The sequence below is a fragment of the Mytilus trossulus genome, chromosome 10 (genome assembly GCF_036588685.1).
Source record: "Mytilus trossulus isolate FHL-02 chromosome 10, PNRI_Mtr1.1.1.hap1, whole genome shotgun sequence".
Classification (NCBI taxonomy): domain Eukaryota; kingdom Metazoa; phylum Mollusca; class Bivalvia; order Mytilida; family Mytilidae; genus Mytilus; species Mytilus trossulus.
Window position 1 is genome coordinate 68,504,191 of NC_086382.1, and position 25,183 is coordinate 68,529,373.

Consider the following 25,183-nt stretch of genomic DNA (forward strand, 5'->3'; position numbering starts at 1 on the left):
AAATGTCACTTATCTTTTCTGAGTTTTATCATAGAAAAATGCTGATAGCATTAATTTTGCGAATAATTTACATATCTATTAAAGACAAAAAAATAATGAACTCTCAATCAGGCAGGTATAGTGCATATCTAAAAGGGATGAATATAAAATAACATTTAGTATCTTTATTGTACTGTCTAAATAAAATCCCGCAACACTAATCATAAGCTACAGCATATTTCTAATAATGGTTAACAAAAATACGTTAGATAAAAGGTCACATAACTCCCTGAATGTACATGTATCCCAAGATCTGTGTAAAATCTTTATATCATTATAACTATTTGTGAGAAACATGGAAGTAGTTATCTAGAAAATGCACCCAATGTATTGATTGATGACGAAAGTGTCACTGTATGTCCTGTAGTGTGAGGATACGATGGCAATGTACATTGATGATATCTCTCAATGCGTAAACTGCAACAGCAACATGTCAACTTAACGCAATTACCACATACTAAATGTCCACATGGAATCAATACATGTGTGAATAAATTTTGCCGGCAAATGAAACAGTTTAATTTCGATTTCAGCTCAATGTTTTCTTTTGTCAGTTCCTGTATCCCTAAAATAAAAGTTACATATCATATATATGTATTTGAAAATACAAAGTGCTGACAGTATCATACAGTAGTAATACAAGTTGTTGGTTTCTACACAGGTCCGAACGATATCAAAGATAAATTCAATTAGAATATTCACACCCATAATAAATATGCAAAGGCACCAGTCATATGTTGAGGATCATATATTAGTGATTTAAGGTGGTATGGGAGTCAAAAATACAAATGATAGAATTTGTTCATACTTTGACAAAACGTAGTATCTTTTGATATATGTTCAAAAATATAATAAAAATGATAGGTCACCGCGCATTTTCTCAAGCTACAGGACGTGACAAAATGACACATTTTGTATGGATTATACAGGAAAAAACACTATTTTGTGATTAGAACCAAAACAAAATGATAGAATTGTCCAATACTTAGGGAAAAGAAGGCTTTCAGACAATGTTTTGAGAATATCAAAAGAAAAGATATGGTAACCGTACGTTTTTTCTGGCTAAAATACAAAATAGGAAAATTTCATTTAGAATCCTTCAGAAAATGCACTGTTTTAGAGTTACCTCCCCTTAAAATGCCAATTTAAACTTTAAAAAAAACCACCAAAAATAATCAACATTTGCAAAAAAATAAATATTTATAAGTTATAATCTTTTAAATTGGTTCTTTTAAATGAAAATTCACATTAAATATCTGCATTCCTGCATCAAAATAGCACCTTTACGTATATAGTAATCAACCCAATGATATGCAATAACACAGATATTGATCAGATATCTCTCAACAAAAGTAGGCAGATATTGATAGAAAATATGGACCTTTAATTCACTGTTTTTTACAATCCAAGATGAAGGAAGACACCCATAGCACCTTAACTGTTTTGTAATATTGTGTTTTATTTAACATTATCATCTTATTTCCTTTAAAAACACTTTTTCCTTGCAAGCCTAAATGATATGAATTGCACATAAGGATATATTATATTATGCAACTAAAGACCTTTAGACCAACATACAAGGCTATGGACAGGTATAGGTTATATCTTTATTACTTGAAAATAACATTATATGCATCTTTAAATTTTAATTATTATAGAAAGATTGACAGAGCATGCTTTTATACTTTATTTTTAATATTCAATGTTCTTTTCTGGAGAATATTTAAACGTTTTCCATACTCACGAGAATGTGTTATTTCGTGAGGCGAGGCATTGTTAATACTATTGCATCGGTCGGAGGTTGCCTCCACTGATCTTGTTTTGCTGTCTAAGATATCTTCGGTATGCATGGCTTGTGAATCGAGCTCATCATTTCTTGTTGTCTTGTTTGCTGTACTCTCAATGATATCATTAGTCCACGTAATTGCCATTCCTGTAGAAACAAATAAATTTTCGTTATATTCTTTATTATTCTATACGAATAGTTTTTCATACCCGACATTTTTTATATACATGTTGTTTTTTTTGTGTGCACCTTTACGTATATAGTAATCAACCCAATGATATGCAATAACACAGATATTGATCAGATATCTCTCAACAAAAGTAGGCATATACTGGATTTTCCTATTCCCCTGGGTGCATTTTCGTCAGATAGCTCTCTGTTGATGTACATACACTTCATTGGTCTTCAATATGGTGTGTAATCTTTCCCTTTTAGGGCACGTCAGGACGCACACTACGCACAACTTGTTATTCCATTTATGTAAGACCACGCGAATATTATCATCGTCTATGGCACAAACAATGAGATGATTATTGATTGATTGACTGATTATTGGTTGTTTAACGTACAGTTACCAATATTTCATACGTTTCACGACGGGACCGCTAAAAATAATAATTTAAATAGGCCCTGACATACAGGTCGACCGGGATAAAGGTAAGGGAAACTTGTACTTCAACACAAAATTGAGGCATTATTGATTAGGGACAAAATGTTGGTATGTCAACTAGCCAACTACGGACTATTACTAAGATGCACAAAGTGTGTCACTCTATTAAACGAGACATCGGATTTAAACGCCACCTTCCTGACTGTACGTGGCTGTGTTGTTGTACATCACAGGCAGTCAAGCAGCCCCCTCCATTTAAGCAAACTTTTTCCCCCCAGTTACCCGTGAGGAGATGTTTCGTGATATAAACATCAACGAATACCAGAATCGTCAACATAAGAAAATGTGATCAGTGATATAGTTCAGTAATCGGAGTATGAACACATACTGGTAATATCAGCCATTGTTTGACGTAGGTTTTGGCAGATCACGCTGTATAGTTGTATTCATTACATTTTATGGTGCTTCAACGTTATGGCATACAACAGAAAAGGTAAAAGGCTTATTCCAGATATTCAACTAATTATTTTTAAAATGTGAACCCAAGAACATTTTTTAACGGCGGTAACATTACATTAAACTATAGACCCAAAGGAGCTTGTGTCGCTCACCTGATATTTTTATTTACAAATGATGCATGAAATAATGCAACCGTAATACTTTTCCTTTTGTTTCAGAGATATAAGTCAAAAACTGCATTTTCTCCTATGTCCTATTTTAGCCATGTCTGCCATGTTGGTTGGCTGGCAGGGTCATTGGACACATTTTAAAACAAGATATCCTACTGCTAATTGTGGCCAAGTTTGGTTAAATTCGTCTCAGTTGTTTCAGGAGAAGACTTTTATAAAAGAGTACAAAACCTTACGAAAATTGTTAGATTTTAGATTTAAGTGCAAAAACGTGTTATGGGGTCAATTGACAATTTTGTTCATGTTAACTGATTTGTAGATCTTACTTTGCTGAACATTATTGCTAAATAATAATAGGGGCATTAATTCCTGAAGGGGTCATTTGACCATATTGGTAATGTTGACTTATTTGTAGATCTTACTTTGCTGTAAATTATTGCACTTTACAGTTTATCTCTATCTATAATTATATGAAACATGATAATAAAAAATTGCCAAATTTTCTAAAAATTACCATTGAGGGTCAGCAATCCAACAAATCAACGAGATGTCTGAAAATTTCAGGGCAGATAGATCAGGACATGATGAACTATTAAACGAAAGTTAGATTCGCTCTAAATGCTTTGGTTTCAGAGAAATCAGCCAAAAACGTTTTGGTTAGAGGTCGGAACGGATTTTTTAACTATATACCCTAATGATCATTATTACTAAATTTGGTTAAGGTTGGTCTTGTTATTGTTTCAGAGGATAATATTTTTGTCAAATTTAACGGACGACGTCGACGTCGGAGGGATGGATCTGGTAAGCAAAAAACAACAAATGAGCAAGTAAACAAAATTTAGAAAACCACAACATAAATCATGAATATGATAAATGAAAAATACTGATACTGATATCACAAACATTTTTTTCATATATATATTTTAATACATAAAATACAACATATTATAAGAATAAATAACTTACTACTTAGCAAAGAGTTGACAAACATTCATGAATATATGTTCCAAGCACCATGCAGATTTATTTCACCCAAGTAAATAAAAATGTTAAAACTGAATGCTTTATAATGTTCAGTTCTTGGTTAACGCAAATAAGAGTTGTTGGTTAACGCAAACAAGAGTTGTTGGTTAACGCAAATAAGAGTTGTTGGTTAACGCAAATAAGAGTTGTTGGTTAACGCAAATCAGAATAGTCATTGCGCTAACATCATTTTGAAATGTAAATGTATTTGGTTTACGCAACGGAAGTGGATTGTTACGCATTGCTGATTTGGTTAACACAAATTCAATAAAAGGAGAAATAGGGGTATTTGATTTTTTTTAATACATCACTAAAATATTAAACAAAATTGTGAAATTGAAAAGAAGAAGTACACAATAGTTTTTAATTGTTGAAGCGGTATTTTGATTTTTTCAAACTGATTAATACAGACACACTTACTCATGTCATACATGTCGCAGTGTCCGAACACGATGATATTTTTCTTAAAAAAATGCGGATATTTTTTTTCTACTATCTACAATTGATTAACACAGACAAACTATCACCAGACTTACATCAAACTGAAATGTAAAACAGAATTGGTTAACGCAAACTATTATCGTTTTACATTCACGAATTGTACATATCAATTCAGATAATGTACAACGAGTCGATACATATTAAAGAGAAAGAGAGTAACATATTATAGTTAATTGCGTTTTATCGCGACAATTACAATGAATTAATAGATTTTAAAATGAATGTGTTTGAGAAATGAGCAATTTAACCTTCTCCATTAAAGTCTATTAAAATAACTGGAATTGTGTATTTTTACATTGATCATTTGCACGATTGAATCATCATAAATTATTGATAAAGACAATACAAAGGCATGTACTGAAAGAAAATTCCTAAATTATATATTAATATTGATCATGTAAAACATGATGATGATATATTATGTAAATTAAACAGATAAAAATCCAACAAGAAAGAGTGTTCGTCTTTAATAAGTGCTGCTGATTTCATCATACAACATGTGACATATATATGTGGTTAACACAAACATAGGTATTTACCATAATTTAAAAATAGCACAATCCATGTATTTACCATAATTTATAAATAGCACACTTCATCTATTTATACACTACTATTTCTAATAAGTAATCGTGACAAACACATAAAGGTTTCCAACTGATAATATATATACAATCCTGATGTGAGAATACATATGCAAAGACCCAATGAGTTAATCAATATTAATTCAAAAAAATACGTCAATTATGACTTTACAACATGCAGTATCGCAACTATCCGTTATGAAAAAAACATCTTCTTTTGTAATAAATTAGAAAAAAAGAAGATGTTGTATGAGTGCCAGTGGGACAACTCTCCACAAGAGACCAAAATTATACAGCAGTAAACACCTATAGGTCACCGTACGGCCTTCAACAATAAGCAACGCCCATACCGCATAGTCAGTTATAAAAGGCCCCGAAATGACAATGTAAAATAATTCAACCGAGATACGTTAAAATAGCTTTTGAGGTGAAAACAAATAATCTGAATACAATTATACGGATATTCATTTCATTACAATCAAATAAATGATTATTGTATCAATTTTCCCATCACGTGCTTAAACGTGAGTCATTTATTTATAATTTTGAGTTAAGGTATAACTTCGCTTCACGTTCTAATCATAAGTCGGCAAAAATCTAGACAACCTAGATAAAATCGTTTGATATTATTATACAGTTATTGAAAACATATTGCCAGTTTTTACATGAAATTAAACAATTATAAATGTGTTTTCATACAAATAACTTTGAAATTATTTATTACAGTTATATTCAAAGGAGTGCTATTTTTGTTTCTTGGATCGTATTTTTTTTCACTGCAGAAAAGCAGATAGGTTATTTCGATCACAATCATAAACGAGCATACATATATTGTATGAGTCGAAACGAAACACTTAATATTTAAATACATATATTGACTTTCATTTTCATTTTGATTTGGCAAAATCAGTAGATGCATTAATTATATGATTTAACCTACATGTAATACTTCTGTGTATCATAATGCAATCGTTCGTCCTACCGATCGTTACCTTTCTGGATCATTTTTAAAGATAAATATACCAAAAAAATATATATAAATAATCGGGTCCGTAATGCGTTAACGTTATATGACGAGGAGAAATCAACACATTTCAGCCTTATAACACTTTTAATATTTGAAGGTCCCTACTATGTATTATTTCTTAAAAGACGGACAACAAATGACTATTTGGATTTTGGAAGGTATTGCATGATCTTTCATTCATATTAGCACACATATCAAATCGACAAGGGTTCACAATAAGGACTCAATGGTATAACGTTTACAAAATATGGAAAGCTTTCACAGTTATCTTTTAGGTCACTGAAAAAGTACTTTTATTTGAGTACCCTTCTTTGAATCAGTTAAAAGCAAGCCGTAAAAGTTAAATGACAGTGCAACATGAACTTTAAATTCAGAAGTCAATTATACCTCTGTTAATTGGGCTGACATGAGTATCCAAACTTATATTGAGATTCATTGCTTATCAAATTTGGACAAAAAAATGATGCAAGGTAAATAAAATAGAAAATTCTAGCCAACTACACAAAAAGAAGATAAAAAACGGCGAAACAATCAATGAATAATTTTTAACAGTTTAAAACCATCAATCACTCAATAATTTTCCAAATGTCTACTGTAAATATCAAATGAAACACACATACAACAATCCGATTCATTCATAAGCGTACTAAAGTAATCGTCTAATTATAATAAATACACTTAACACCGGTTATGGCATCTTCACCTTTAAGATATATATAGAAAAAAACATTAAGATATGAAATAGAAAACAATCACTGCCAATAATTGCCGAAATATGGTAATGGGTGTAACAAGATTTTGCAGACCATCCTCCCCCGTTGAGTTTAATCTGTTTAAGGAATGACTGTAATATTTTTGCTGTTTATGAAGAAATAACATCTAGAATTTGTGCACACTGAATAACGAGCGTAGTGGGTGATTAAACAGTGTGACCACATTTTTATGTTATTTCGAATAGACAGAAAAAATATGACAGTCATTTCTTATAATTTTATTCTAAATTTCATTGTAAACCGTAGAAAACTATGAAAAAACGTTGATGACGTCACAGTCACATGAGAAAATTATGTCTATGGTTTTTAATAACAAAATAACGTCAGCCATTCAGAAGATGCATTACATTCAACAGTAAACTATAAACTAATAAAAGGTACATACAAGAATAATAAATTTAAATATATACAGGCGCTTTTATTTTGTTTCGGCAACGTCAGTATAATTGTTTTTTTAACAACATAGTTAAATATGTATTTCAAATATTAGCTTGTTACAATATCCTTAAGGAGTCCAAGCTTCTCTTGATGTTCCCTGTTACATTCCACTAATCATCCATATTAACTTATATCACTTATAACTTATGACTATTCATATATTTTCGAATGGTGTCTGTAAAATTACTTTTAATTGTTAAACAGGACTCATGAGAAAATTAAGATAACATTGACATTGACATTTACGTCAGAATAATTGTTTTTAAACATAGTTCAAAATATATTACACACTACACTATGAAACAAATGCTATTATTAACTGCTACCTATCGAACGTACACATCATTGATATTTAAAAGATGTAAAATCAGGCCGTTCTACTCTTCAATGTCGGGACAATACATCACAAACATTGCTATGCAACAACGGCATAGACTCTTTAGAAAGGTACGATATTATGCATTATCAAGAACAATTATCATAAAAGTATTGTTAATACAAAAAATGGAAAATTTAAAACTAGAATTCCAACATAAATTAACAAACGTCCTTCATATAAATAGCATGATTGAACTATACGATATTTAAAAACTGTTAATTTCAAGAGGGAGTATCAAAAACATGTCATATATATCTCTCATAAACACAAATGTATTATATTGATGGTCATCTGTAACAAAACAAAAAAATCTGTATCACGAATCATCAGCAGTCATTTCATTGATGGTTATTTACACTAAAACAACTGATATACATTTAATATGAATCTGCGAATAAACTACAAAAACTGTTCTATAAATTGTTAGAAAGTTGTCAAATTTGTATATTTGTGAAACCGATATAGCATTCCAAACTCTTCTACGAGTTGTTGGAATGAATTGCAAATATTAAGTCCGATGAACTGACGGAACTCACTATTTCATGTTCTGTAGTATGAATAGGCGTTAACGTGCATACATGTGATGATTCAATGGGTATACCACACGAACACATTGTCAGCTTAATACAATCACCACACACAACATGACTGCATGGAAGTACTACATGTGTGAACTGATTGTGTTTGCATATGAAACAGTTTAACTTTGATCTCAGCTCAAAGTTTTCTCTCTGCAGTGCCAACATCCCTGCAAGTATAAGAGAAACAATTGTGTTATATTCAAATGCTTTTTTTAATCATGCATGTAACTAAAAGTAAGTTTTTTTTTTTACATATACCTGTATTTTTGACTGTGAACATGTTTTGCTTTCATTCTGTTTGAGGTTCGTCGCCCGGATTCCTTTTTGTTAACGTTTCAATAATATTCGTATTTTTATTAATCTGAATTCAAACAGACTAACTAGCTTACTTTTTGTGTTAATTATGTCGTTGAATGTTTTTTGTCTGGAATTCCATTATGAACAATCCAAACTTGTCTAGTATTTATTGTAAACCAAATATGATTTTCATGACAAAATTTGACAATTTCTATGTGTCTATTATTAACATCACAATCATGAGTAGTTACATGTGTTTCCGTCTAGGATTCGTATAAGTCATAAGTATACCAATTTTAGTGTACATGACATGTACTTGTACAACAGCCTTATCAGGAACAATTATAACAAAACGATATGTCAAATGCATGTGTTTGAAAGTATTCGTTTGAAAGCTTACAACTTGACTGAACATTTCCTAATCTTACGGATGGGTCGTAAGATACCGAAGATTCAGCCAAAGTCATGTCGAACGATAACTGATTACCTCATGTCAAAGGAAAATGTAACACACACACACACACACACACACACACACACACACACACACACACACACACACACACACACACACACACACACACACACACACGGTTTAACGACCAAAAGAAAGCAGTTTTAATATAACAACACTACAAACAAATTGTTAATTTTGATTGAAAACCTTACTGTTGAATATCGGTTTCATTTAACTTTTATATCAAATATTAAAAAAAAAATGTACGCGGAAGTATGTTTCATGATGCAACTTCTCCTGGGGACCATAGAGTAAAAGTTTAGGATGCAAATAACTTTTATATCTTCCTTGCATGATACCAATCATTCATATTAATCATGTTTCATCAATATGCGCAAAACAAGATTTCCATACTAGTAGATACATGTACTAGTACACATAAAGTCAATGCACCATTTTAAAAAGAAAACTTTTGTCGCAATTTTCCGATTTACAGATCGGATAACAAATTGCTATATACTCACTTGAATGTGTAGTTCCGATAAATGAGTCATCGTCTTGCCTCTCAGTATTGAACTGTCTGCGCAGTTCACCCACTGATCTTGACTGACTGACGAAGTTATAATTTGTAAAATTGGACTGTGAGTCTAGTACATCAGTTCCTAATTGTTCTGTGTCCTGATTTGTATCATCAGTCCACGGTATTGCCATAACTGTAAAAAAAATGTGGTTACCAATAGATTATTATCATTAATATATCGGTATTTCCCCTAAAATTAGACTTGTTGGACAAGAAACCGTCATATTAGCTCTATGAGTTGGATTATAGTATCGAAGTATTATAAAACAACTTTAATTGTTGAGTTTTTCGTGCTTATTATCTTAAGATAAAGATTTACATACCCGTATTTGATACAGTTTATAGTGTTTAAATGCATTTTAACTTAAAAGTTTGTATTTGGGAAGATCATATTTCTGTTGTTGAGCTGTGAGCCACCTACGAATCGTATTTGGGTAGATGGAGAACCAGTGTGTGTATTTACGATGCCAATCAAACTTGTAAAGAACGGGTCGTATGCTAGAACAAATTATTAAACGTCTGCATTTCAAAGTATGACGTTGTGTCTCGCAGGGGGTCAATAGTTCGTAAGCAGATGCAGGTATAATGTTCAATTAAAAAAAGGAACTGAACGGTATTTTTGAAAGTTCAAACAACCACGGCATACTCTTCCCGTTTTAAAGAAATACAAATAAAATTAAATACCACTATGCATCATTCTACTTATTGCATTGATTTTAAAACTTTTCCAAAAGATTTCAACTAACAAAAATAACTATATTAAGAATGAATAAACTTACTTAGTAGAAACAAGTTGACTATGATTCCTAAATATACAGTCCTAAACACCCTTCACTTAGATTTCAAACTAGTATAGAACAGTTTCCGATGACCAATATATATTTTATATTAATGTTGGTTAACGCAAACAAATAACTCTCGTGGAAGTGACATCAATCTGAAATTTATAGTTTGAGTTGGTTAACGCAACGGATTTTCATATTTCTAAGTGGCTTTTTTGGTCATAACTGGTACGTATTAAATATCGGAAAAGGGTGAGAGATAGTGGCAATTTTTTTCTTCTTGTCTAATCATGATAATACGATCGAATGTTTAATTTACAAAAAATAATGTCCGCAGTTCATTTTTTTTCAAGAACAATTTGTGCATGGATTTCAATATAATGAAGGAAATCGATAAAGTACAAATGCATCTTTAATACAATTATGAAAACATTTCAGTTATGTTACATTGCGGAAAAGAAATGAAATCCTAATTTTAGTTAAGCCATAAATACACTAATATTTATAAAGGTCCCAAACGAGGAAAAACTTATGTGTCTTTTTGTTCAAGCACCTACAGTTAAACAAATAAACTGTGTGACTAAAAATAACACAGCATTTAATGCTGAACAGGTATGTACTAATTTATACACAAATAATAATATAACGTTGCAAATTTATAATTTGTAATGCAAATTGACTTGGGGCTACTCAACATGTAATATTACTTTTAATGCAATCTTAATACATTACTTTTAATGCAATCTTAATACATATATATCACCGTGAATATGGTGTTCGACTGAAATCGTTATATATATGTAGTAACAAAATAAACTAAAAATAGCACAACATTAAATACTAAACAGGTACATGTATGTACTTAATTGATCAATAATAACATAACGGTTTCAAATTTACTTTGTTAATTCAGATTGACATGGGGCTACTCAAAATGTAATATTACTTTTAATGCATTCTTAATACATGTACATCACGGTGAGTATGGTGTCCGACTGACACCGGTATATACCATATATCAAAGTACACCATCCTTTAAAGATAATTGATTGTATGCTGGTATCATGTAAACACGTCTTTTTTTTCTCAAAGTTTCAAAGTATGAAGTTGTATCGTGCAGGTTAGATGTTCAATAAAAAAAATGGGAACTTAAAAGACTTATTAAAGTGTTAACAACTACATCGTTACTTCCCCTTAAAAATGGAAAGCAAATAGCCCTATTATTGTTTCTTATCAATGTTCCTTTAACCTTTTTCTACATAATCATGATAATTAATTTTACAAAACAAAAACAATGTTAAGAATGAATAAACTTACTTAGTCGAAACAAGTTGACTAAAATTTCTGAACAAACGGTTCCAAACACCCTTCACTTGGATCTCAAACTGGTATAGAACATTTTCCGCTGACCAATATATATATGTTCTGTTAATGTTGGTTAACACAAAAAAATAACATGGATTTAAAGGTTTTCGGTTAACGCAACGGACGTTCCTTTTTCTCAGTAGCTTTTTTGGTTAACACAAGACAAAAGGAGGCAGATGAAGAACAGAAAATAAACAGACTAGAAAGGGAGAAAGAGGAAACGAAAGAGAGAAAAAGGGATTTGAAATTTGATCACCTGCCTTCAAATAACATTTAGTTTTGATATAAATAAATGGTATGAATACAAAGCACGGGCTCGTGGACAGAACAATGTATGTTCACTGTTAAATATGATGAAATTATTACGTTTCATTGTACCTCAGTAATCAGATTTTGAAAAAAATTTGATGCATTGTGCACAAAATAGAAAATACAAACAAACTACACAAAAAGAGCAAAGCAATCGACGTACGGTTTTCAAAAGTTGATAATCATCAATGTTTAAATCAATCAATAATTTCCATTGGTCTAATTTATGTAAAAAAATATCAAACACTTATTCAGCAATCCGATTTATTTCGTATTCATAAGTGTACCAAGGTAAAGGTCTATTTTGAATAAAGTACATTAAACACCAGCTATGACATCTGCGATAAGACGTATTTAGAAACAACATTTAGATATGAAATAATACAATCGCTTTAAATAGTCTGTGTACGCAGGTATAGGGTGTTACAAGATTTTGCAAACCAAACTCATAGATTGAAAATAAACAGAATGCCTTAGCTAAAATTAAAAGACAAACAGACAAATACTAGTACAGAAGACACACATAGAAAGCTAAAGACTAAACAACATGAACCCTTCAAAAACTAGGGGTGATTTCAGGTTCTGCGGAAATGTAAGAAGAGTCTGCTCCACATATTGCACCCATCGTGTTGTTGATGTTATTACAAAATCGGTAAATTGTCTTAATCGGTAGATCACATTCATGAAAGGGAATGGTATTGTAGTAACAACATAAGGAACATATCCTCTGAACCAGTAAAAGGTACATAAAAGAATAATCAATCAAAATATATACAGGAACATTTATTTTCTTTCGTCAACGTCAGATCAATTGATATGAAACATTTAGTTTTCAAACGTATCATATCCTGAATACTATCAAACATATGCATTGGACATATCGTTTTGTTATGATTGATCCTAATAAGGCTGTTGTAAAAACATACATGTCATGTACACTGAAATTGATATTATATCGATTAAAACGAATCCTAGACGGAAAGAGATTTAACTACCTAATCAAGTGTGGGATGTTAATAAAAGAAAACCAGAAATTGTGATGTTTTATCATTAAAATCATATCTGTTCCTTGGATATTCGGTGGTTTGAGATAAATACTAGTTTCGATTGTTCTTAATGGAATTCCAAAAAAGGAACGTAATTTACGTTATATGCATGATAAAAAAAAATTCATTTGAATGTACCACAATTGTAGCTTGTAACCTTAATATCAACATACTCTTGTACTTGCAACATAGTGCCAACATCCCTGCAAGTACAAGAGTATGTTTATATTTAGGTTTCGAGCAACAATTGTGTTACATTCAAATGATTTTTTTTATCATGCATATAACGTAAATGCATATTTTTGATATTATTTAGGATATGATACGTTTGAAAGCTTCCGAACATAGCCTAACATCTCCTTAGGGGCGAAAGATCCCAAAGACACAGCTAAAGTCATGTCGACTGATTGCCTCATGGCATAGGAAAAAACCTCACACACACACATACACAAAATTAGAATTAACGGACAGGGAACCGTCTTATCACCTGTATGAGTTGGATTACAGTATAGAAATATTGTAATACAACTTTAATTTTTGAGCTTTTGTGTTGTTTTTTTTTTTTATCTTAAGACAAAGATTACCTACCCGTATTTGGTACAGCTTTTCAGAGTTTTTTAGTTTTTACATGTCTTTTGTTTTTATTTGGGTGACCATATCCTACTATGTTGGGCCGTGTGCCACTGAAGAATCTTGTTAAAGGGAACCGTTTTCTGGCAACGCATGTCGTACTAAATTATAATCATGGTATATTTGATCAATTATTTCCGAATGTCCCGTCGTATTCTGTTATTGGGTGGATGGAGAACCAGAGTGTGTATTTACGATGCAAACCAAGCTTTAAAGAACGGCTCGTATGCTAGGACAATTTTCAAACGTCTGCATTTCAAAGTATTACGCTATGTTTGGCAGGCGGTCAATAGCTCGTAAGCAGATCATGTTCAATAAAAAGATAGGAACTAAAAGGTGTTATTGAAAGTTCAAACAACTACGCCCTTTAAAAACAATAGAAATTAAATACCACTATGAATCATTCTTCTCATTCCATTTATATAACTTTTTCAAAAGAATTAATCTAACTAAAATAACTGTATTAATAATGAATACACTTACTTCGTGGAAATAAGTTGAACATAATTCCTAAATAAACTTCCCCGAACACTTTTTACTTATATTTCATCCTGTTATAGAACATTTTCCGACAAAACATATGTATTTTATATTAATGTTGGTTAACGCAACAAAAAGAACCCTCGTGTAAGTGACATCAATAGGATATTAAAATACAATTGGTTAACGAAATGGATGTGTTCTAAGTATCTATTGTGGTTAAGACAAGACATAAACAGGTAGGTGGTGCAGAGTAAATAAAATTGCGAGAGAGTTTGATATAATATCTTGCGTTCAACTAGCAAATATATATAGATATAGTATTTACTGGTGCGACTACACAAATTAGGGTTACTTTTCGGTTGAAAACATATTTTCATTGTTTAATAGAATATTAGATAATCAGCATAGTAGACAACTTATCTTTAGTCTCATTATGGAAACAAAATTCAAAAAGCACTGAAACTCTTTCAACATGTTACATTGTTATAAAAGAAACACTTGGAATTAGCTATAGGTTTCTGTTGACCTATAACTACACTTATATTTTTAAAGTTGGCCAAACAAGAAAGATGTATTATATCTTTTTTGTTTACACAAGTATATTTATATACTTATAAAATAAATTGTGAATGAAAATAGCATTTAATGTCAATAAGTGTATGTACTTAGATTAATGATAATAACATTACGGTTTGGAATTGATACGTTTAATATGCTTATTATGTTTATTAAGTCGTGGTTACCTAACAAGTTAAAATAAATTTTGACGTAAAAGCTCATCTGCATGTTAGTCCATGTACATGTATATCATTGTGTATAAAGGTTCCGATTGGCATCGTGTTTTTTCGAGTGCATATGATAACATATGAAAACAAACAGAATATATATTGCACTGTTAATTTTACTAGTGTATAGAACATGTCAAGGGGATAAACATTAGATCTTGAAATCTTTTTCTTAAAGACGGCAACACTTGTGTAGAACCAAATACAGTCAAGCATCTAAATATCCATTTTTAGACACATTTCGAGTTTCATACAATAACCGAATTAAAAGGGTTTTTAAATGTGTATATCAAAATGCAATAAGGTCATTCATCAATTAAATCAGATAAAAAACGATGTACCGTAATGCAAATGGTATGAAACTACGAAACGGGATTTCTAAAAGAGTTTGCAATCGTCATATCTTTGTCATTGAATTTAATATGAAGTCGTTTATCGGTGGCCAATTATTTTAATAACATTTATATCAGGCTTGTTCAAAGGTATTAGAATAAATCTTTGCTAAGATATTATCATTGTCGAATATCGAAATAATGCTGATATGAAACTAAGGAAAATAACAAAATACTTTTTGATTGTCGTTTTGATACTTTCGAATTCATTATTCTTCTTCCGAAACAAAAGAAGTCAACAAATAGTTAATACTACGTATACTATAAAACTTTTTTTGTTGAAAAAATAATCAAATTCGAAAACTTGTGTGTCCTTCTTAAAGTTGTACAGTTTACAATATTCTCTTTAAAAAAGAATGACCCATTGATATTTTAAGTCACAAGCACTCACTTTGCAAATACCTATTTTTGGATGATTTAGCAGGCATTTTCATCAACATTAGTTAAATCCTAGGTATCGTTAATTTCCTGAATTTTCAGGTTGATGTTCCTTACCGTCACATTAAGCATGCGAGTCATAGACCCCTTAGCTTTACACACCAATGACCTCTTTAAAATTTTGTGTAGAACCCTTACAGTTGTTCCAGTCCATTTCGTCTATTTGATTTTATTCGCAGAATCGCGTAAAATATTTCACAGTAAAAAATATTTTATTATTTTACGGAATAAATCATCAAAATAAAAAGTGTAAAGCAAATTATAAGGTTACAACTACATTGTATTAGTAGAAGTGCAAGTCATATAATAATTAATAAATAATATTTCTTACATTACATTATGTTATGTTAGAATATTTTACTTACTGCGATAATACAACTTGGTAAATAGTCCTGTTTTAAAGCATTTCAAAACAACATACTACCAGATGTCTTGCAAATAAAGACAGACACGATTTTTTTCTTCTTCCTTAGATGCATACTGTATATGGTATTAAAGTTGTTGAATGATCAGTACTGAATAATTATAAAAATAAAATTGACCTGATTTAAATACTGACTTTCATGCTGATTGTTATTGGCAATGTACCAGAATATCGGGGGAGTACATTTACGATTACCTTGATAAAATAAAGATGGCAAGATTCCAACACACCATAAAAGAAAACGGTTAATCGGTACTTCGACCTATATTATATCATTCATATACATTCAATAAAAAAAAATGCCTGTACCAAGTCAGGAATATGCTAGTTGTGATTCAATCAATTGCTGTGTTTGAGCTTTTGATTTTGCTATATGATAAGGGACTGTCTGTTTTGAATTTTCATCAGGGTTTAGTATTTCTGTGATTTTACTTTTTTCATATGTGAAATCATGATAAAATGATTATCATATCTTTACACGTGTGATATAAAGTTGCGTTTCCTTCCTTTCCCCCTTTCCCATAGGAAACAGAAATCTGAAATTCAAGTTTGTTAGACTCACTTCGTTTGTCAGTGAGCTTAGAGAAAATCATAAAAAAAATGACAACAAATCCAAATCTGAAAAAGTATGCACTTATCAAGCTGAAAGTAGTAGTAGTCTTATGCATTTCACATGTTTTCCTTAAATATACTCGGAAAATCGAAAATATTACTTTAAAAATATTATCGCGCTTTTTACTGATAACACAAATACTGGACTTATGTAATACAAATAAAAAGTTATGGAATGTTAATCTAGTGTGATACAAGTGAGACAGTAGATTTTCAATTACAATTGAGAATAGAAACGGGTATTGTGTGAAAGAAACAGCAACCCAACCAAAGTGCAGAAAACAGCGAGAAAATCCAGCACCTAAAGGTGATCTTCAGCTAGCTACAAATTAAAAAACAACACATTATTAATTTCCTGCTTCCGGCACGCTTTTTGACTTTGATCAGCATCGATAAAAGCAGACAATATTTTAAGAACAAAAACAGTTGAAGAGCTTTAATACAAAAAGAACCTCAACATTGAGGTATCAATCTTAAGTCTGCTTTGCTTTATAAAATTGAACCCTTAGTTTCTCAGACTACACATTTGATTAACGGTCAATTTAAGAAAGTATGTTTTTATAAAAGATTGTAATGCCAATGTTCTGACTACTGGGCTGTCATCAGACGTACGACCTGTATTACTCACAGCACATTTTATATGCAATGTAAAATGTATAAATTCAGTATCAGACAATAACAAAATAAACCAATGCAATTACATATATTATTTAAGCTTGTCACTTAAACCTTTTCGAGTCGGATTATTTTTTAAAAGAGGTATAATATATTCCGACTTGTTCTGAGTGAGTGATAAACATGAAGCAAAAACAAAAAAAAAATGTTATAATCCTGTCATCAGCATTCACAAAAAACACCTTCGTAAAAATCATGATTATTAACCTTCATCGATAAAATTATGTTTTGTTGAAATTTACATGAATCCTGATACTGGCAATATGCCAGACTGTCTGACGATCTAATCTAACAACATTAATTCGATCAGATCACACGGAAGCGTTTTAAATATGATCGTATGATGACTAAGTTTTTTTGTCATTGTGTTGGTATTTGTGTAAGTGTTAAAAATAACTAACCTAGATGACAAATGACATTGACCTTTCATTATTATATTGCAAGGTCGTTTAAATATCTCAGTATACAATACTTGAATACTATAAAAATTATCATAATAGTACATATGGATTGCACTATTCCTTTAAAGGAACTTTGTGATAGTGGCAAACTTAATTGTTGTTCTTTTCGTTATATGAGACAATACAATGTATATAGATAATATAAGTAGTCAAAAGATACATATGTGCACACTTTATATCGTTGGTCACGTTCATCGATGGTGGTATTGTCCTTGTTATTCGCACGTAGGCTACCCAGGACTGCGATCTCGAAATATAGTTGAATAAAAAAGAAGTGTTGCTCATTAAAAATAATATTATGTTGGAACATTCAAAGTGTTAATAAAAATTAACAGCCTTTTTTAACTGATTTTTCTACTTTGTTCTTATATTGTACTGTTATACCACTGTCCAAGGTTAGGGGAAGGGTTGGGATCCTGCTAACATGTTTAAGTCCGACACATTATGTATATATGTGTCTGTCCCAATTCAGGAGTCTGTAATTCAGGGGTTGTCGTTAGTTTTTGTGTTACCTTTTCATTTTTCGTTCTTTTTTTGTACATAAATAAGGCCGTTTATTTTCTCGTTTAATTTGTTTTGCATTTTCATTTCGATGCCTGTTAAAGCTGACTTTGCGGTATGGGCTTTGCTCATTGTTGAAGTCCGTACTGTGACCTAGATTTGTTTATTTCTGTTTTATTTTAGTCTCGTGTGGAGAGTTTTCTCATTGGCGATCTTACCACATCTTCTATTTTTATATAAACTAGTTTCTATTGTTATTAATACTTTTTTAATTAATGATCAAGTAATAACACTTCGGTGTTGACATGAATATCAATAATGTGGTCATTTTTATAAATTTCCTGCTTATCAAACAATGAATTTTTCGAAAAAACTAAGGATTTTCTTATCCCAGGCATAGATTACCTTAAACGTATTTGGCACAACTTTTTGGAATTTTGGATCCTCAATGCTTTTCAACTTTGTACTTGTTTGGCTTTATAAATATTTTGATATGAGCGTCACTGATGAGTCTTATGTAGACAAAACGCGTGTCTGGCGTACAAAATTATAATCCTGGTACCTTTTGATAACTATTTACACCACTGGGTCGATGCCACTGCTGGTGGACGTTTCGTCCCCGAGGGTATCACCAGCTCAGTAGTCAACACTTCGGTACGGTGTTGACATGAATATCAATAATGTGGTAATTTTTATAAATTTCCTGTTTACCAAACTTTGAATTTTTCGAAAAACTAAGGATTTTCTTATCCCAGGCATAAATTACCTTAGCCGTATTTGTCACAATGTTTTGGCATTTTGATCCTCAGACCTCTTCAACCTTGTAATTGTTTGGCTTTATAAATATTTTGATATGAGCGTCACTAATGAGTCTTATGTAGACGAAACGCGCGTCTGGCGTACAAAATTATAATCCTGGTACCTTTGATAACTATTTACATCACTGGGTCGATGCCACTGCTTGTGGACGTTTCGTCCCCGAGGGTATCACCAGCCCAGTAGTCAATGCTTTGGCACGGTGTTGGATTTCTCATCCCAGACATAGATTACCTTAGCCGTATTTTGAACAAATTTTTGGAATTTTGGATCCTCAATGCTCTTCAACTTTGTACTTGTTTGGCTTTATAAATACTTTGATATGAGCGTCCCTGATGATTCTTAGGTAGACAAAACGCGCGTCTGGCGTACAAAATTATAATCCTGGTACCTTTGTTAACTAATTAGAGATATAGCGATTACAAGAAAAAGGGGACGTTGGGAGTTTACTCCTATAAGAACAAGTGTTCGGTCACACAGGGTGAGTTTCAAAACCCCCATTACTGTACATCATTATTGACCAAAAAATAATTCGATATGTTGTAAGACAAAAAAGCATCTCAGACGGCAGAAGATACAAAAAAAAAAATAAGCAGAGGAAAAGCAAAAGGTCTTTTCACGAAACGTTGAAAGACCACAAAAGCGCCTCGGACGGTTCGAAAGTGACTATTGAATACTGAAACAAGGTGACCGTCAAGGCAGGATCAACAGTGAGAAAAAAACAACATATCGTTTGGTCGGTAATGAAAAGCCCCAATATGAAAAAAGCTGTTTCAAAGAGCGCGACTAAAGGACAATTAAACTCAAAAGGGAGAACATAGTGAAATTGCCATGTCAAATAATGTTTCGAATAAAAAAAAATCTACAATTCTCTGACAACTAAAAAATCTATTCAATTTTATGAATATAGGACAACATTTAACAATGCTTTGATATGTTATCCTCTTGTAAGTAAAAAAAAAACAAATTGGATACTTCATCTACCTGAAAAACATAACGAAATATGCATACTTACATGTACGTTAAATCAGGTAAAATAACTTTAAAGGATGTTTGCTCCTCTACTTTTTGAATTTTTGCCAGATTTTCGGAATCCTCTGTTTTTATGCATGTATTAACATTAAAAAACACATGCACACTAACCCCTACTTTTCTTTTTATTTTTTTGTAACTAACTTTTTGAAAAGGCATATTTCAAAATCTTATGAAATCCTTCTTATGTTTTCATAGTTCTTTAAACAAAAAAGGTGCCAGTGTTAAGTAAAAGAAAAATCTAGAGAGAATTATTTCACGCCAAATTTTCAACGGCTCATATCTCGAAAACAAGCACACAGACCCTCCATTTTTTCTGCTTTTTTATTTCTTTATTAAATACTTTCATTTTATGACAGTCTTTTAATCAGCTTGTTATTTTTAAACAGAGTAGCGAACACCCTTAACATTCATTGATACATTACCAATTGTATGCTGAGTAATATGACTGATTTCATTGAAGGAATTTATAATCGTCATAGATCACATGGAAGCTTTAAAAATAGGAATGTATTATGGTGTAAACACTTTAACACTTAGGTTGCGTTTTGACATACAACTGCGTGGGTGTTAACGACCTTGACTACCAATAACAATACCACAAGGTCAGTTTAAAGCTTGGTCTGATAATAAGTGGGTTATTTCAGTACATAAAATGTATGCAATTGTAAAATAATAACAATGGTTGGTACATTTTCGTAAAGAATACATTTTGATATCGTTAAAGTTAGTTACAATCGAAAAATTGTATTCGATGTGTGGACAAGTTCATTTATATACATATTATCTATTTGATATTATTCCCAATTTTGTACTTAGTTTATATCTATTATATCTATTTTACCCTATATTGTAATGATCTTACTATATTGAACATATTGTATATTATATGGTTCAATGAATCCAAAATACTCTATTTGGGCTCTTTGATATTTACTCACCACTGGCTATTGGACAAACTATCTTACTTAATAGTTGTTTTATCTGGTTCTATCTAGTTAAACAGTTCACCTTTTGACTATATATATTGTACTTTTTTACTATATTGTCAATGCAGAATAAGAAACACCAGAAACAACATTAAGAGCCGTAGCCAGCATTATAAGGTATTTACATTTAAGGGTTTTTCAAATTAGTTTATGGTTAAATGTTTTTGACTTAAATATTTTATTTAGTTTCATTTACTTTGCTAATTGTATTTCAAACTTTATATATTCTTTTTACCTGTAATTAACTTTCAATGTTATATAGTATTTTATAGAGTAGTATGGTCAACTTACTTTAGTGAACAGTTTTCATTTGCATTGATTAACAAATTGTTTACATTCAGAGTGGTCATTTAACTGTGTTTTGCATTAATATTTATTTGCAATTGTGTAATTAAACATAATATACATTATTTGCTACAAAATGATATATTCATATGCATTTATATGTAAAGTTGTATTTATTTGTCATTATCTGTATATTTCAGATCTGTCGTTGCCTTCTATTATATATTATATTTATTAAAATATATGAACATTCTGCATAATTTATCTGAGCCTTATTCCACCTGGTCACAAATGGCGTCGTCGACAAACCAGAAGGCAATGACTGCTGGCATTCCATCTGACGGCTGAGAGGTGTATCCACGGAGGAAGCCGAACATTAACGAAGCTGATGTGTGTGTCATCGGGCTATCCACGGAGATGAACGAACTTTGACGGAGTTTCTACCAGACCGGAAATCCACGGAAGGAGCCGACCAGTGACGGAGATGATTTGTGGTATTGGAATATATACGGACTTAACCGAACATTGTCGGAGTTTACGATTGAAGACGAACATTGACGGAGATGTATAACAGTGCCGAAACCGTTTACCAATGAAGTAACTGTTTTCTGTATTTGGAATATATGTGATATTGTGATACATGGTGACATATGATGAAATATGTTTATTATTTTTTCAATCTGGATTATGTGTTTTATTCATTTTGGATTATGTGTATTATTCATACTGGATTATAGTTATGCATTGATTAATTTTTTGTGAATATAGAGTGGAGTTATATATTGTGTATTTTTGCAATTTTTGTATATATTTTTGTGGTAATTTTCAATAGTTTTGAAAGTTCATAATGGCAAGTAATCCTACTTGTAAGTCTTTACAAAAGCAAGTGACTGAGTTACAGAATAGAATTAAAGAACTATCTTGGAAACCTAGTGTTGAAAATGAAGTGAAAAAGACACCATCGAACGAAAAGAATGTTGTATATGTGCAGAAAGACAGAAAAGTTCCAAAGTTTACTGGATATAATTTTCAAGTTGAAGATTGGATTGAAGATGTTAATACTGTGTTACATGCACGTGAGATGTCCCATCAAGAACGAGCGGATTTTATATATTTACAACTTGCAGGTTCTGCTAAAGATGAAGTGAAATATCGTTCTCATCTAGTTCGACAAAGTCCAGATCAAATTTTAGAAATTTTACAAGATGCCTTTGGTGTAAAGGATAACATTACTAAACTACAGAAGAATTTTTTAGATCGTGTGCAAAAGCCAAATGAATCACTCAGGGAATATTCGTATGTGTTAATGGATTTAATGAGTAAGATTACAAATAAAGATTCTACTTGGATGCCTAATAAAGAGAAAACATTGTGCGACCAATTTTCACAAAATGTACAAGACAGTTTCTTAAGAAAACATCTGAAACAAATAGTTCGTGCACAATCTCATATACCATTTTTGGATTTACGTGAAGAAGCTATTATGTGGTCTGAGGATGAAGAATATAAAGATAAAAGATACAACACAAAGATGAAAAGCGAAACAACTGATACTGTACCGGAAGAATCTACAACTGATGTTTGCGCTAGTAAGGATAAAACTGGCAGTAGTAGTGAACAATCTGATAAATTCAACCAATTATTGGGTATTGTACAGAAACAAAGTGAACAGATTGAAACATTAACAAAGATCGTTAATACAAAGCAACAGACGACTAGTTATAACAGTAGATACAATAGGTTTGAGCCACAACGACGTACTTTGTTATGTTTTGGATGTAATGAGCCAGGTCACAAGATTGCAGATTGTCCAGTTGTGAATTCCAAGAAGTTGGGAAACGGGTAGAGTCTACTGTGAAGAGTCCCATTGTAGATGATGGACTCTCATCCAAGTATAACTTGGAATATGGAGGATGAGAGTCATTCTAGTAATGGAGCCTGAGGCTCAAGAGGATGTAACTTTAGCATTCATTTCCCGATGTGCAACGAGGCATCTCATTTAAAAGAGGTCAAAATCCTTGACCTATGGGTATGACGTAGCTATACCTAGCTATAAATACTGCGGCTATTACCTGTGCCAATCATGATTCAAAGTTTGTTTGTGCAACCAAAACAATTGGGATGGGCAAACAGTACCCTCCGAACTGGGTGGGTAAATTGTTACATCCTCTTGAGCCTCAGGCTCCATTACTAGAATGACTCTCATCCTTCATATTCCAAGTTATACTTGGATGAGAGTCCATTCTACTAATTACACTCCTCGGCTCTTCGAGGATGTAACTTTAGCATATTCAAAGTGTTGGCACAAACAAGTAGTTCCCTGAACAACTAACAGAGAGCAAATCATAATTTGCTGATTCAGTCCAGAATAAACTGGAGACTAAGAAAGTAGTCAATCTAACTAATCTTTCTGAATTAATAATAAATATCATCTAAATATGAAGGTAAAGTACTAATATTGTTAGTACAGGTATAAAAAATAAATAGTTTCAAAAACATTTAAAGTAATTTTGAAAATAAATATATATCAAAATATCAATAGATTTTGTAGTCTGAATTTTACTATTTTCAAGAATAATAACGTATTCTTTACATTCAAGAGAAATTCTTTTAACTATATAAAGAGCATATATAACACTCATACCACATCTTCCTATATCTATATATCAAGTTTAGAATTTTCAAAATACCATTTGCCTGATACTTGCTTACAAACCATTAATTGTATATCTAAATATCTACTGACATATTATTCAGCAACACTTGTATTTAATATTTGAAAGTGTTTAATCCTGTAGCCCTTCTTTTTTGTACTCTTCTAACATGACACTCTCTGTAGTTCAGATGTGTATGAAAAAACAAGAATTTGAAAACAAATTCAGGAGACAGTAGTTTAAATAACAATGTAAACACAGCCATATATACAGATTTTCATTAGCCTTCTGAAGATTTCAATGTTATGTATACATGATATATCTAATATCAATCCATGGTAAAATATCTAGTACATTTACAAGCTAAAAACCGTCACTGCAAGTTCTACAAGTATTATCTATTTGCATGACATTTGCATTCAGTCTGTCTTTAATATTGTAAGAACAGAAAAATTGATTCAAAAGCTCAAGTAAGCAACGAAAGCTTCAAATAGAATTAATATTCATAACTTTAACATAACTTAGCAATCAAAAACTCCTCTCTGAGTCATATTAAAAAGTCATACATAAGTGATAACTGTCACACAAAGGTCACCTGTTAAGTAAAGGTTGACTTATTTAAAACTACATGTAGATGTCAAAGATGAACAGCCTCTACTGTAGTTCTTTTTCAGGACACTTAATGAAGTGACTATATTTACAAATTTCATCTTATTCATTTTTATCTGGAATATACCAACTACAATATAGTATTTGATATCTGGTTCAGTAAATTTACATTCCATGTTAGTTTATGACAA

The 25,183-nt window shown here is 31.4% G+C and overlaps 2 protein-coding genes across 2 annotated transcripts; both read right to left on the bottom strand.

Moving 5' to 3' along the window:
* Window positions 1–36: 36 nt before the first annotated feature.
* LOC134688415 (uncharacterized) lies at window positions 37–4,107 on the bottom strand. Its single transcript, XM_063549121.1, has 3 exons — window positions 4,031–4,107; window positions 1,784–1,972; window positions 37–604 (listed from the first exon to the last, which is right to left on the bottom strand). Exons 1-3 carry the CDS (start codon window positions 4,053–4,055, stop codon window positions 345–347), a joined length of 474 nt encoding a protein of 157 aa, XP_063405191.1. The 5' UTR covers window positions 4,056–4,107; the 3' UTR covers window positions 37–344.
* A 4,161-nt stretch (window positions 4,108–8,268) lies between these two features.
* Window positions 8,269–14,434, bottom strand: LOC134688112 (uncharacterized). Its single transcript, XM_063548583.1, has 3 exons — window positions 14,320–14,434; window positions 9,649–9,837; window positions 8,269–8,537 (listed from the first exon to the last, which is right to left on the bottom strand). The coding sequence occupies exons 1-3, from the start codon at window positions 14,339–14,341 to the stop codon at window positions 8,269–8,271; spliced, it is 480 nt and encodes a 159-aa protein (XP_063404653.1). The 5' UTR covers window positions 14,342–14,434.
* Between the last annotated feature and the right edge of the window lie 10,749 nt (window positions 14,435–25,183).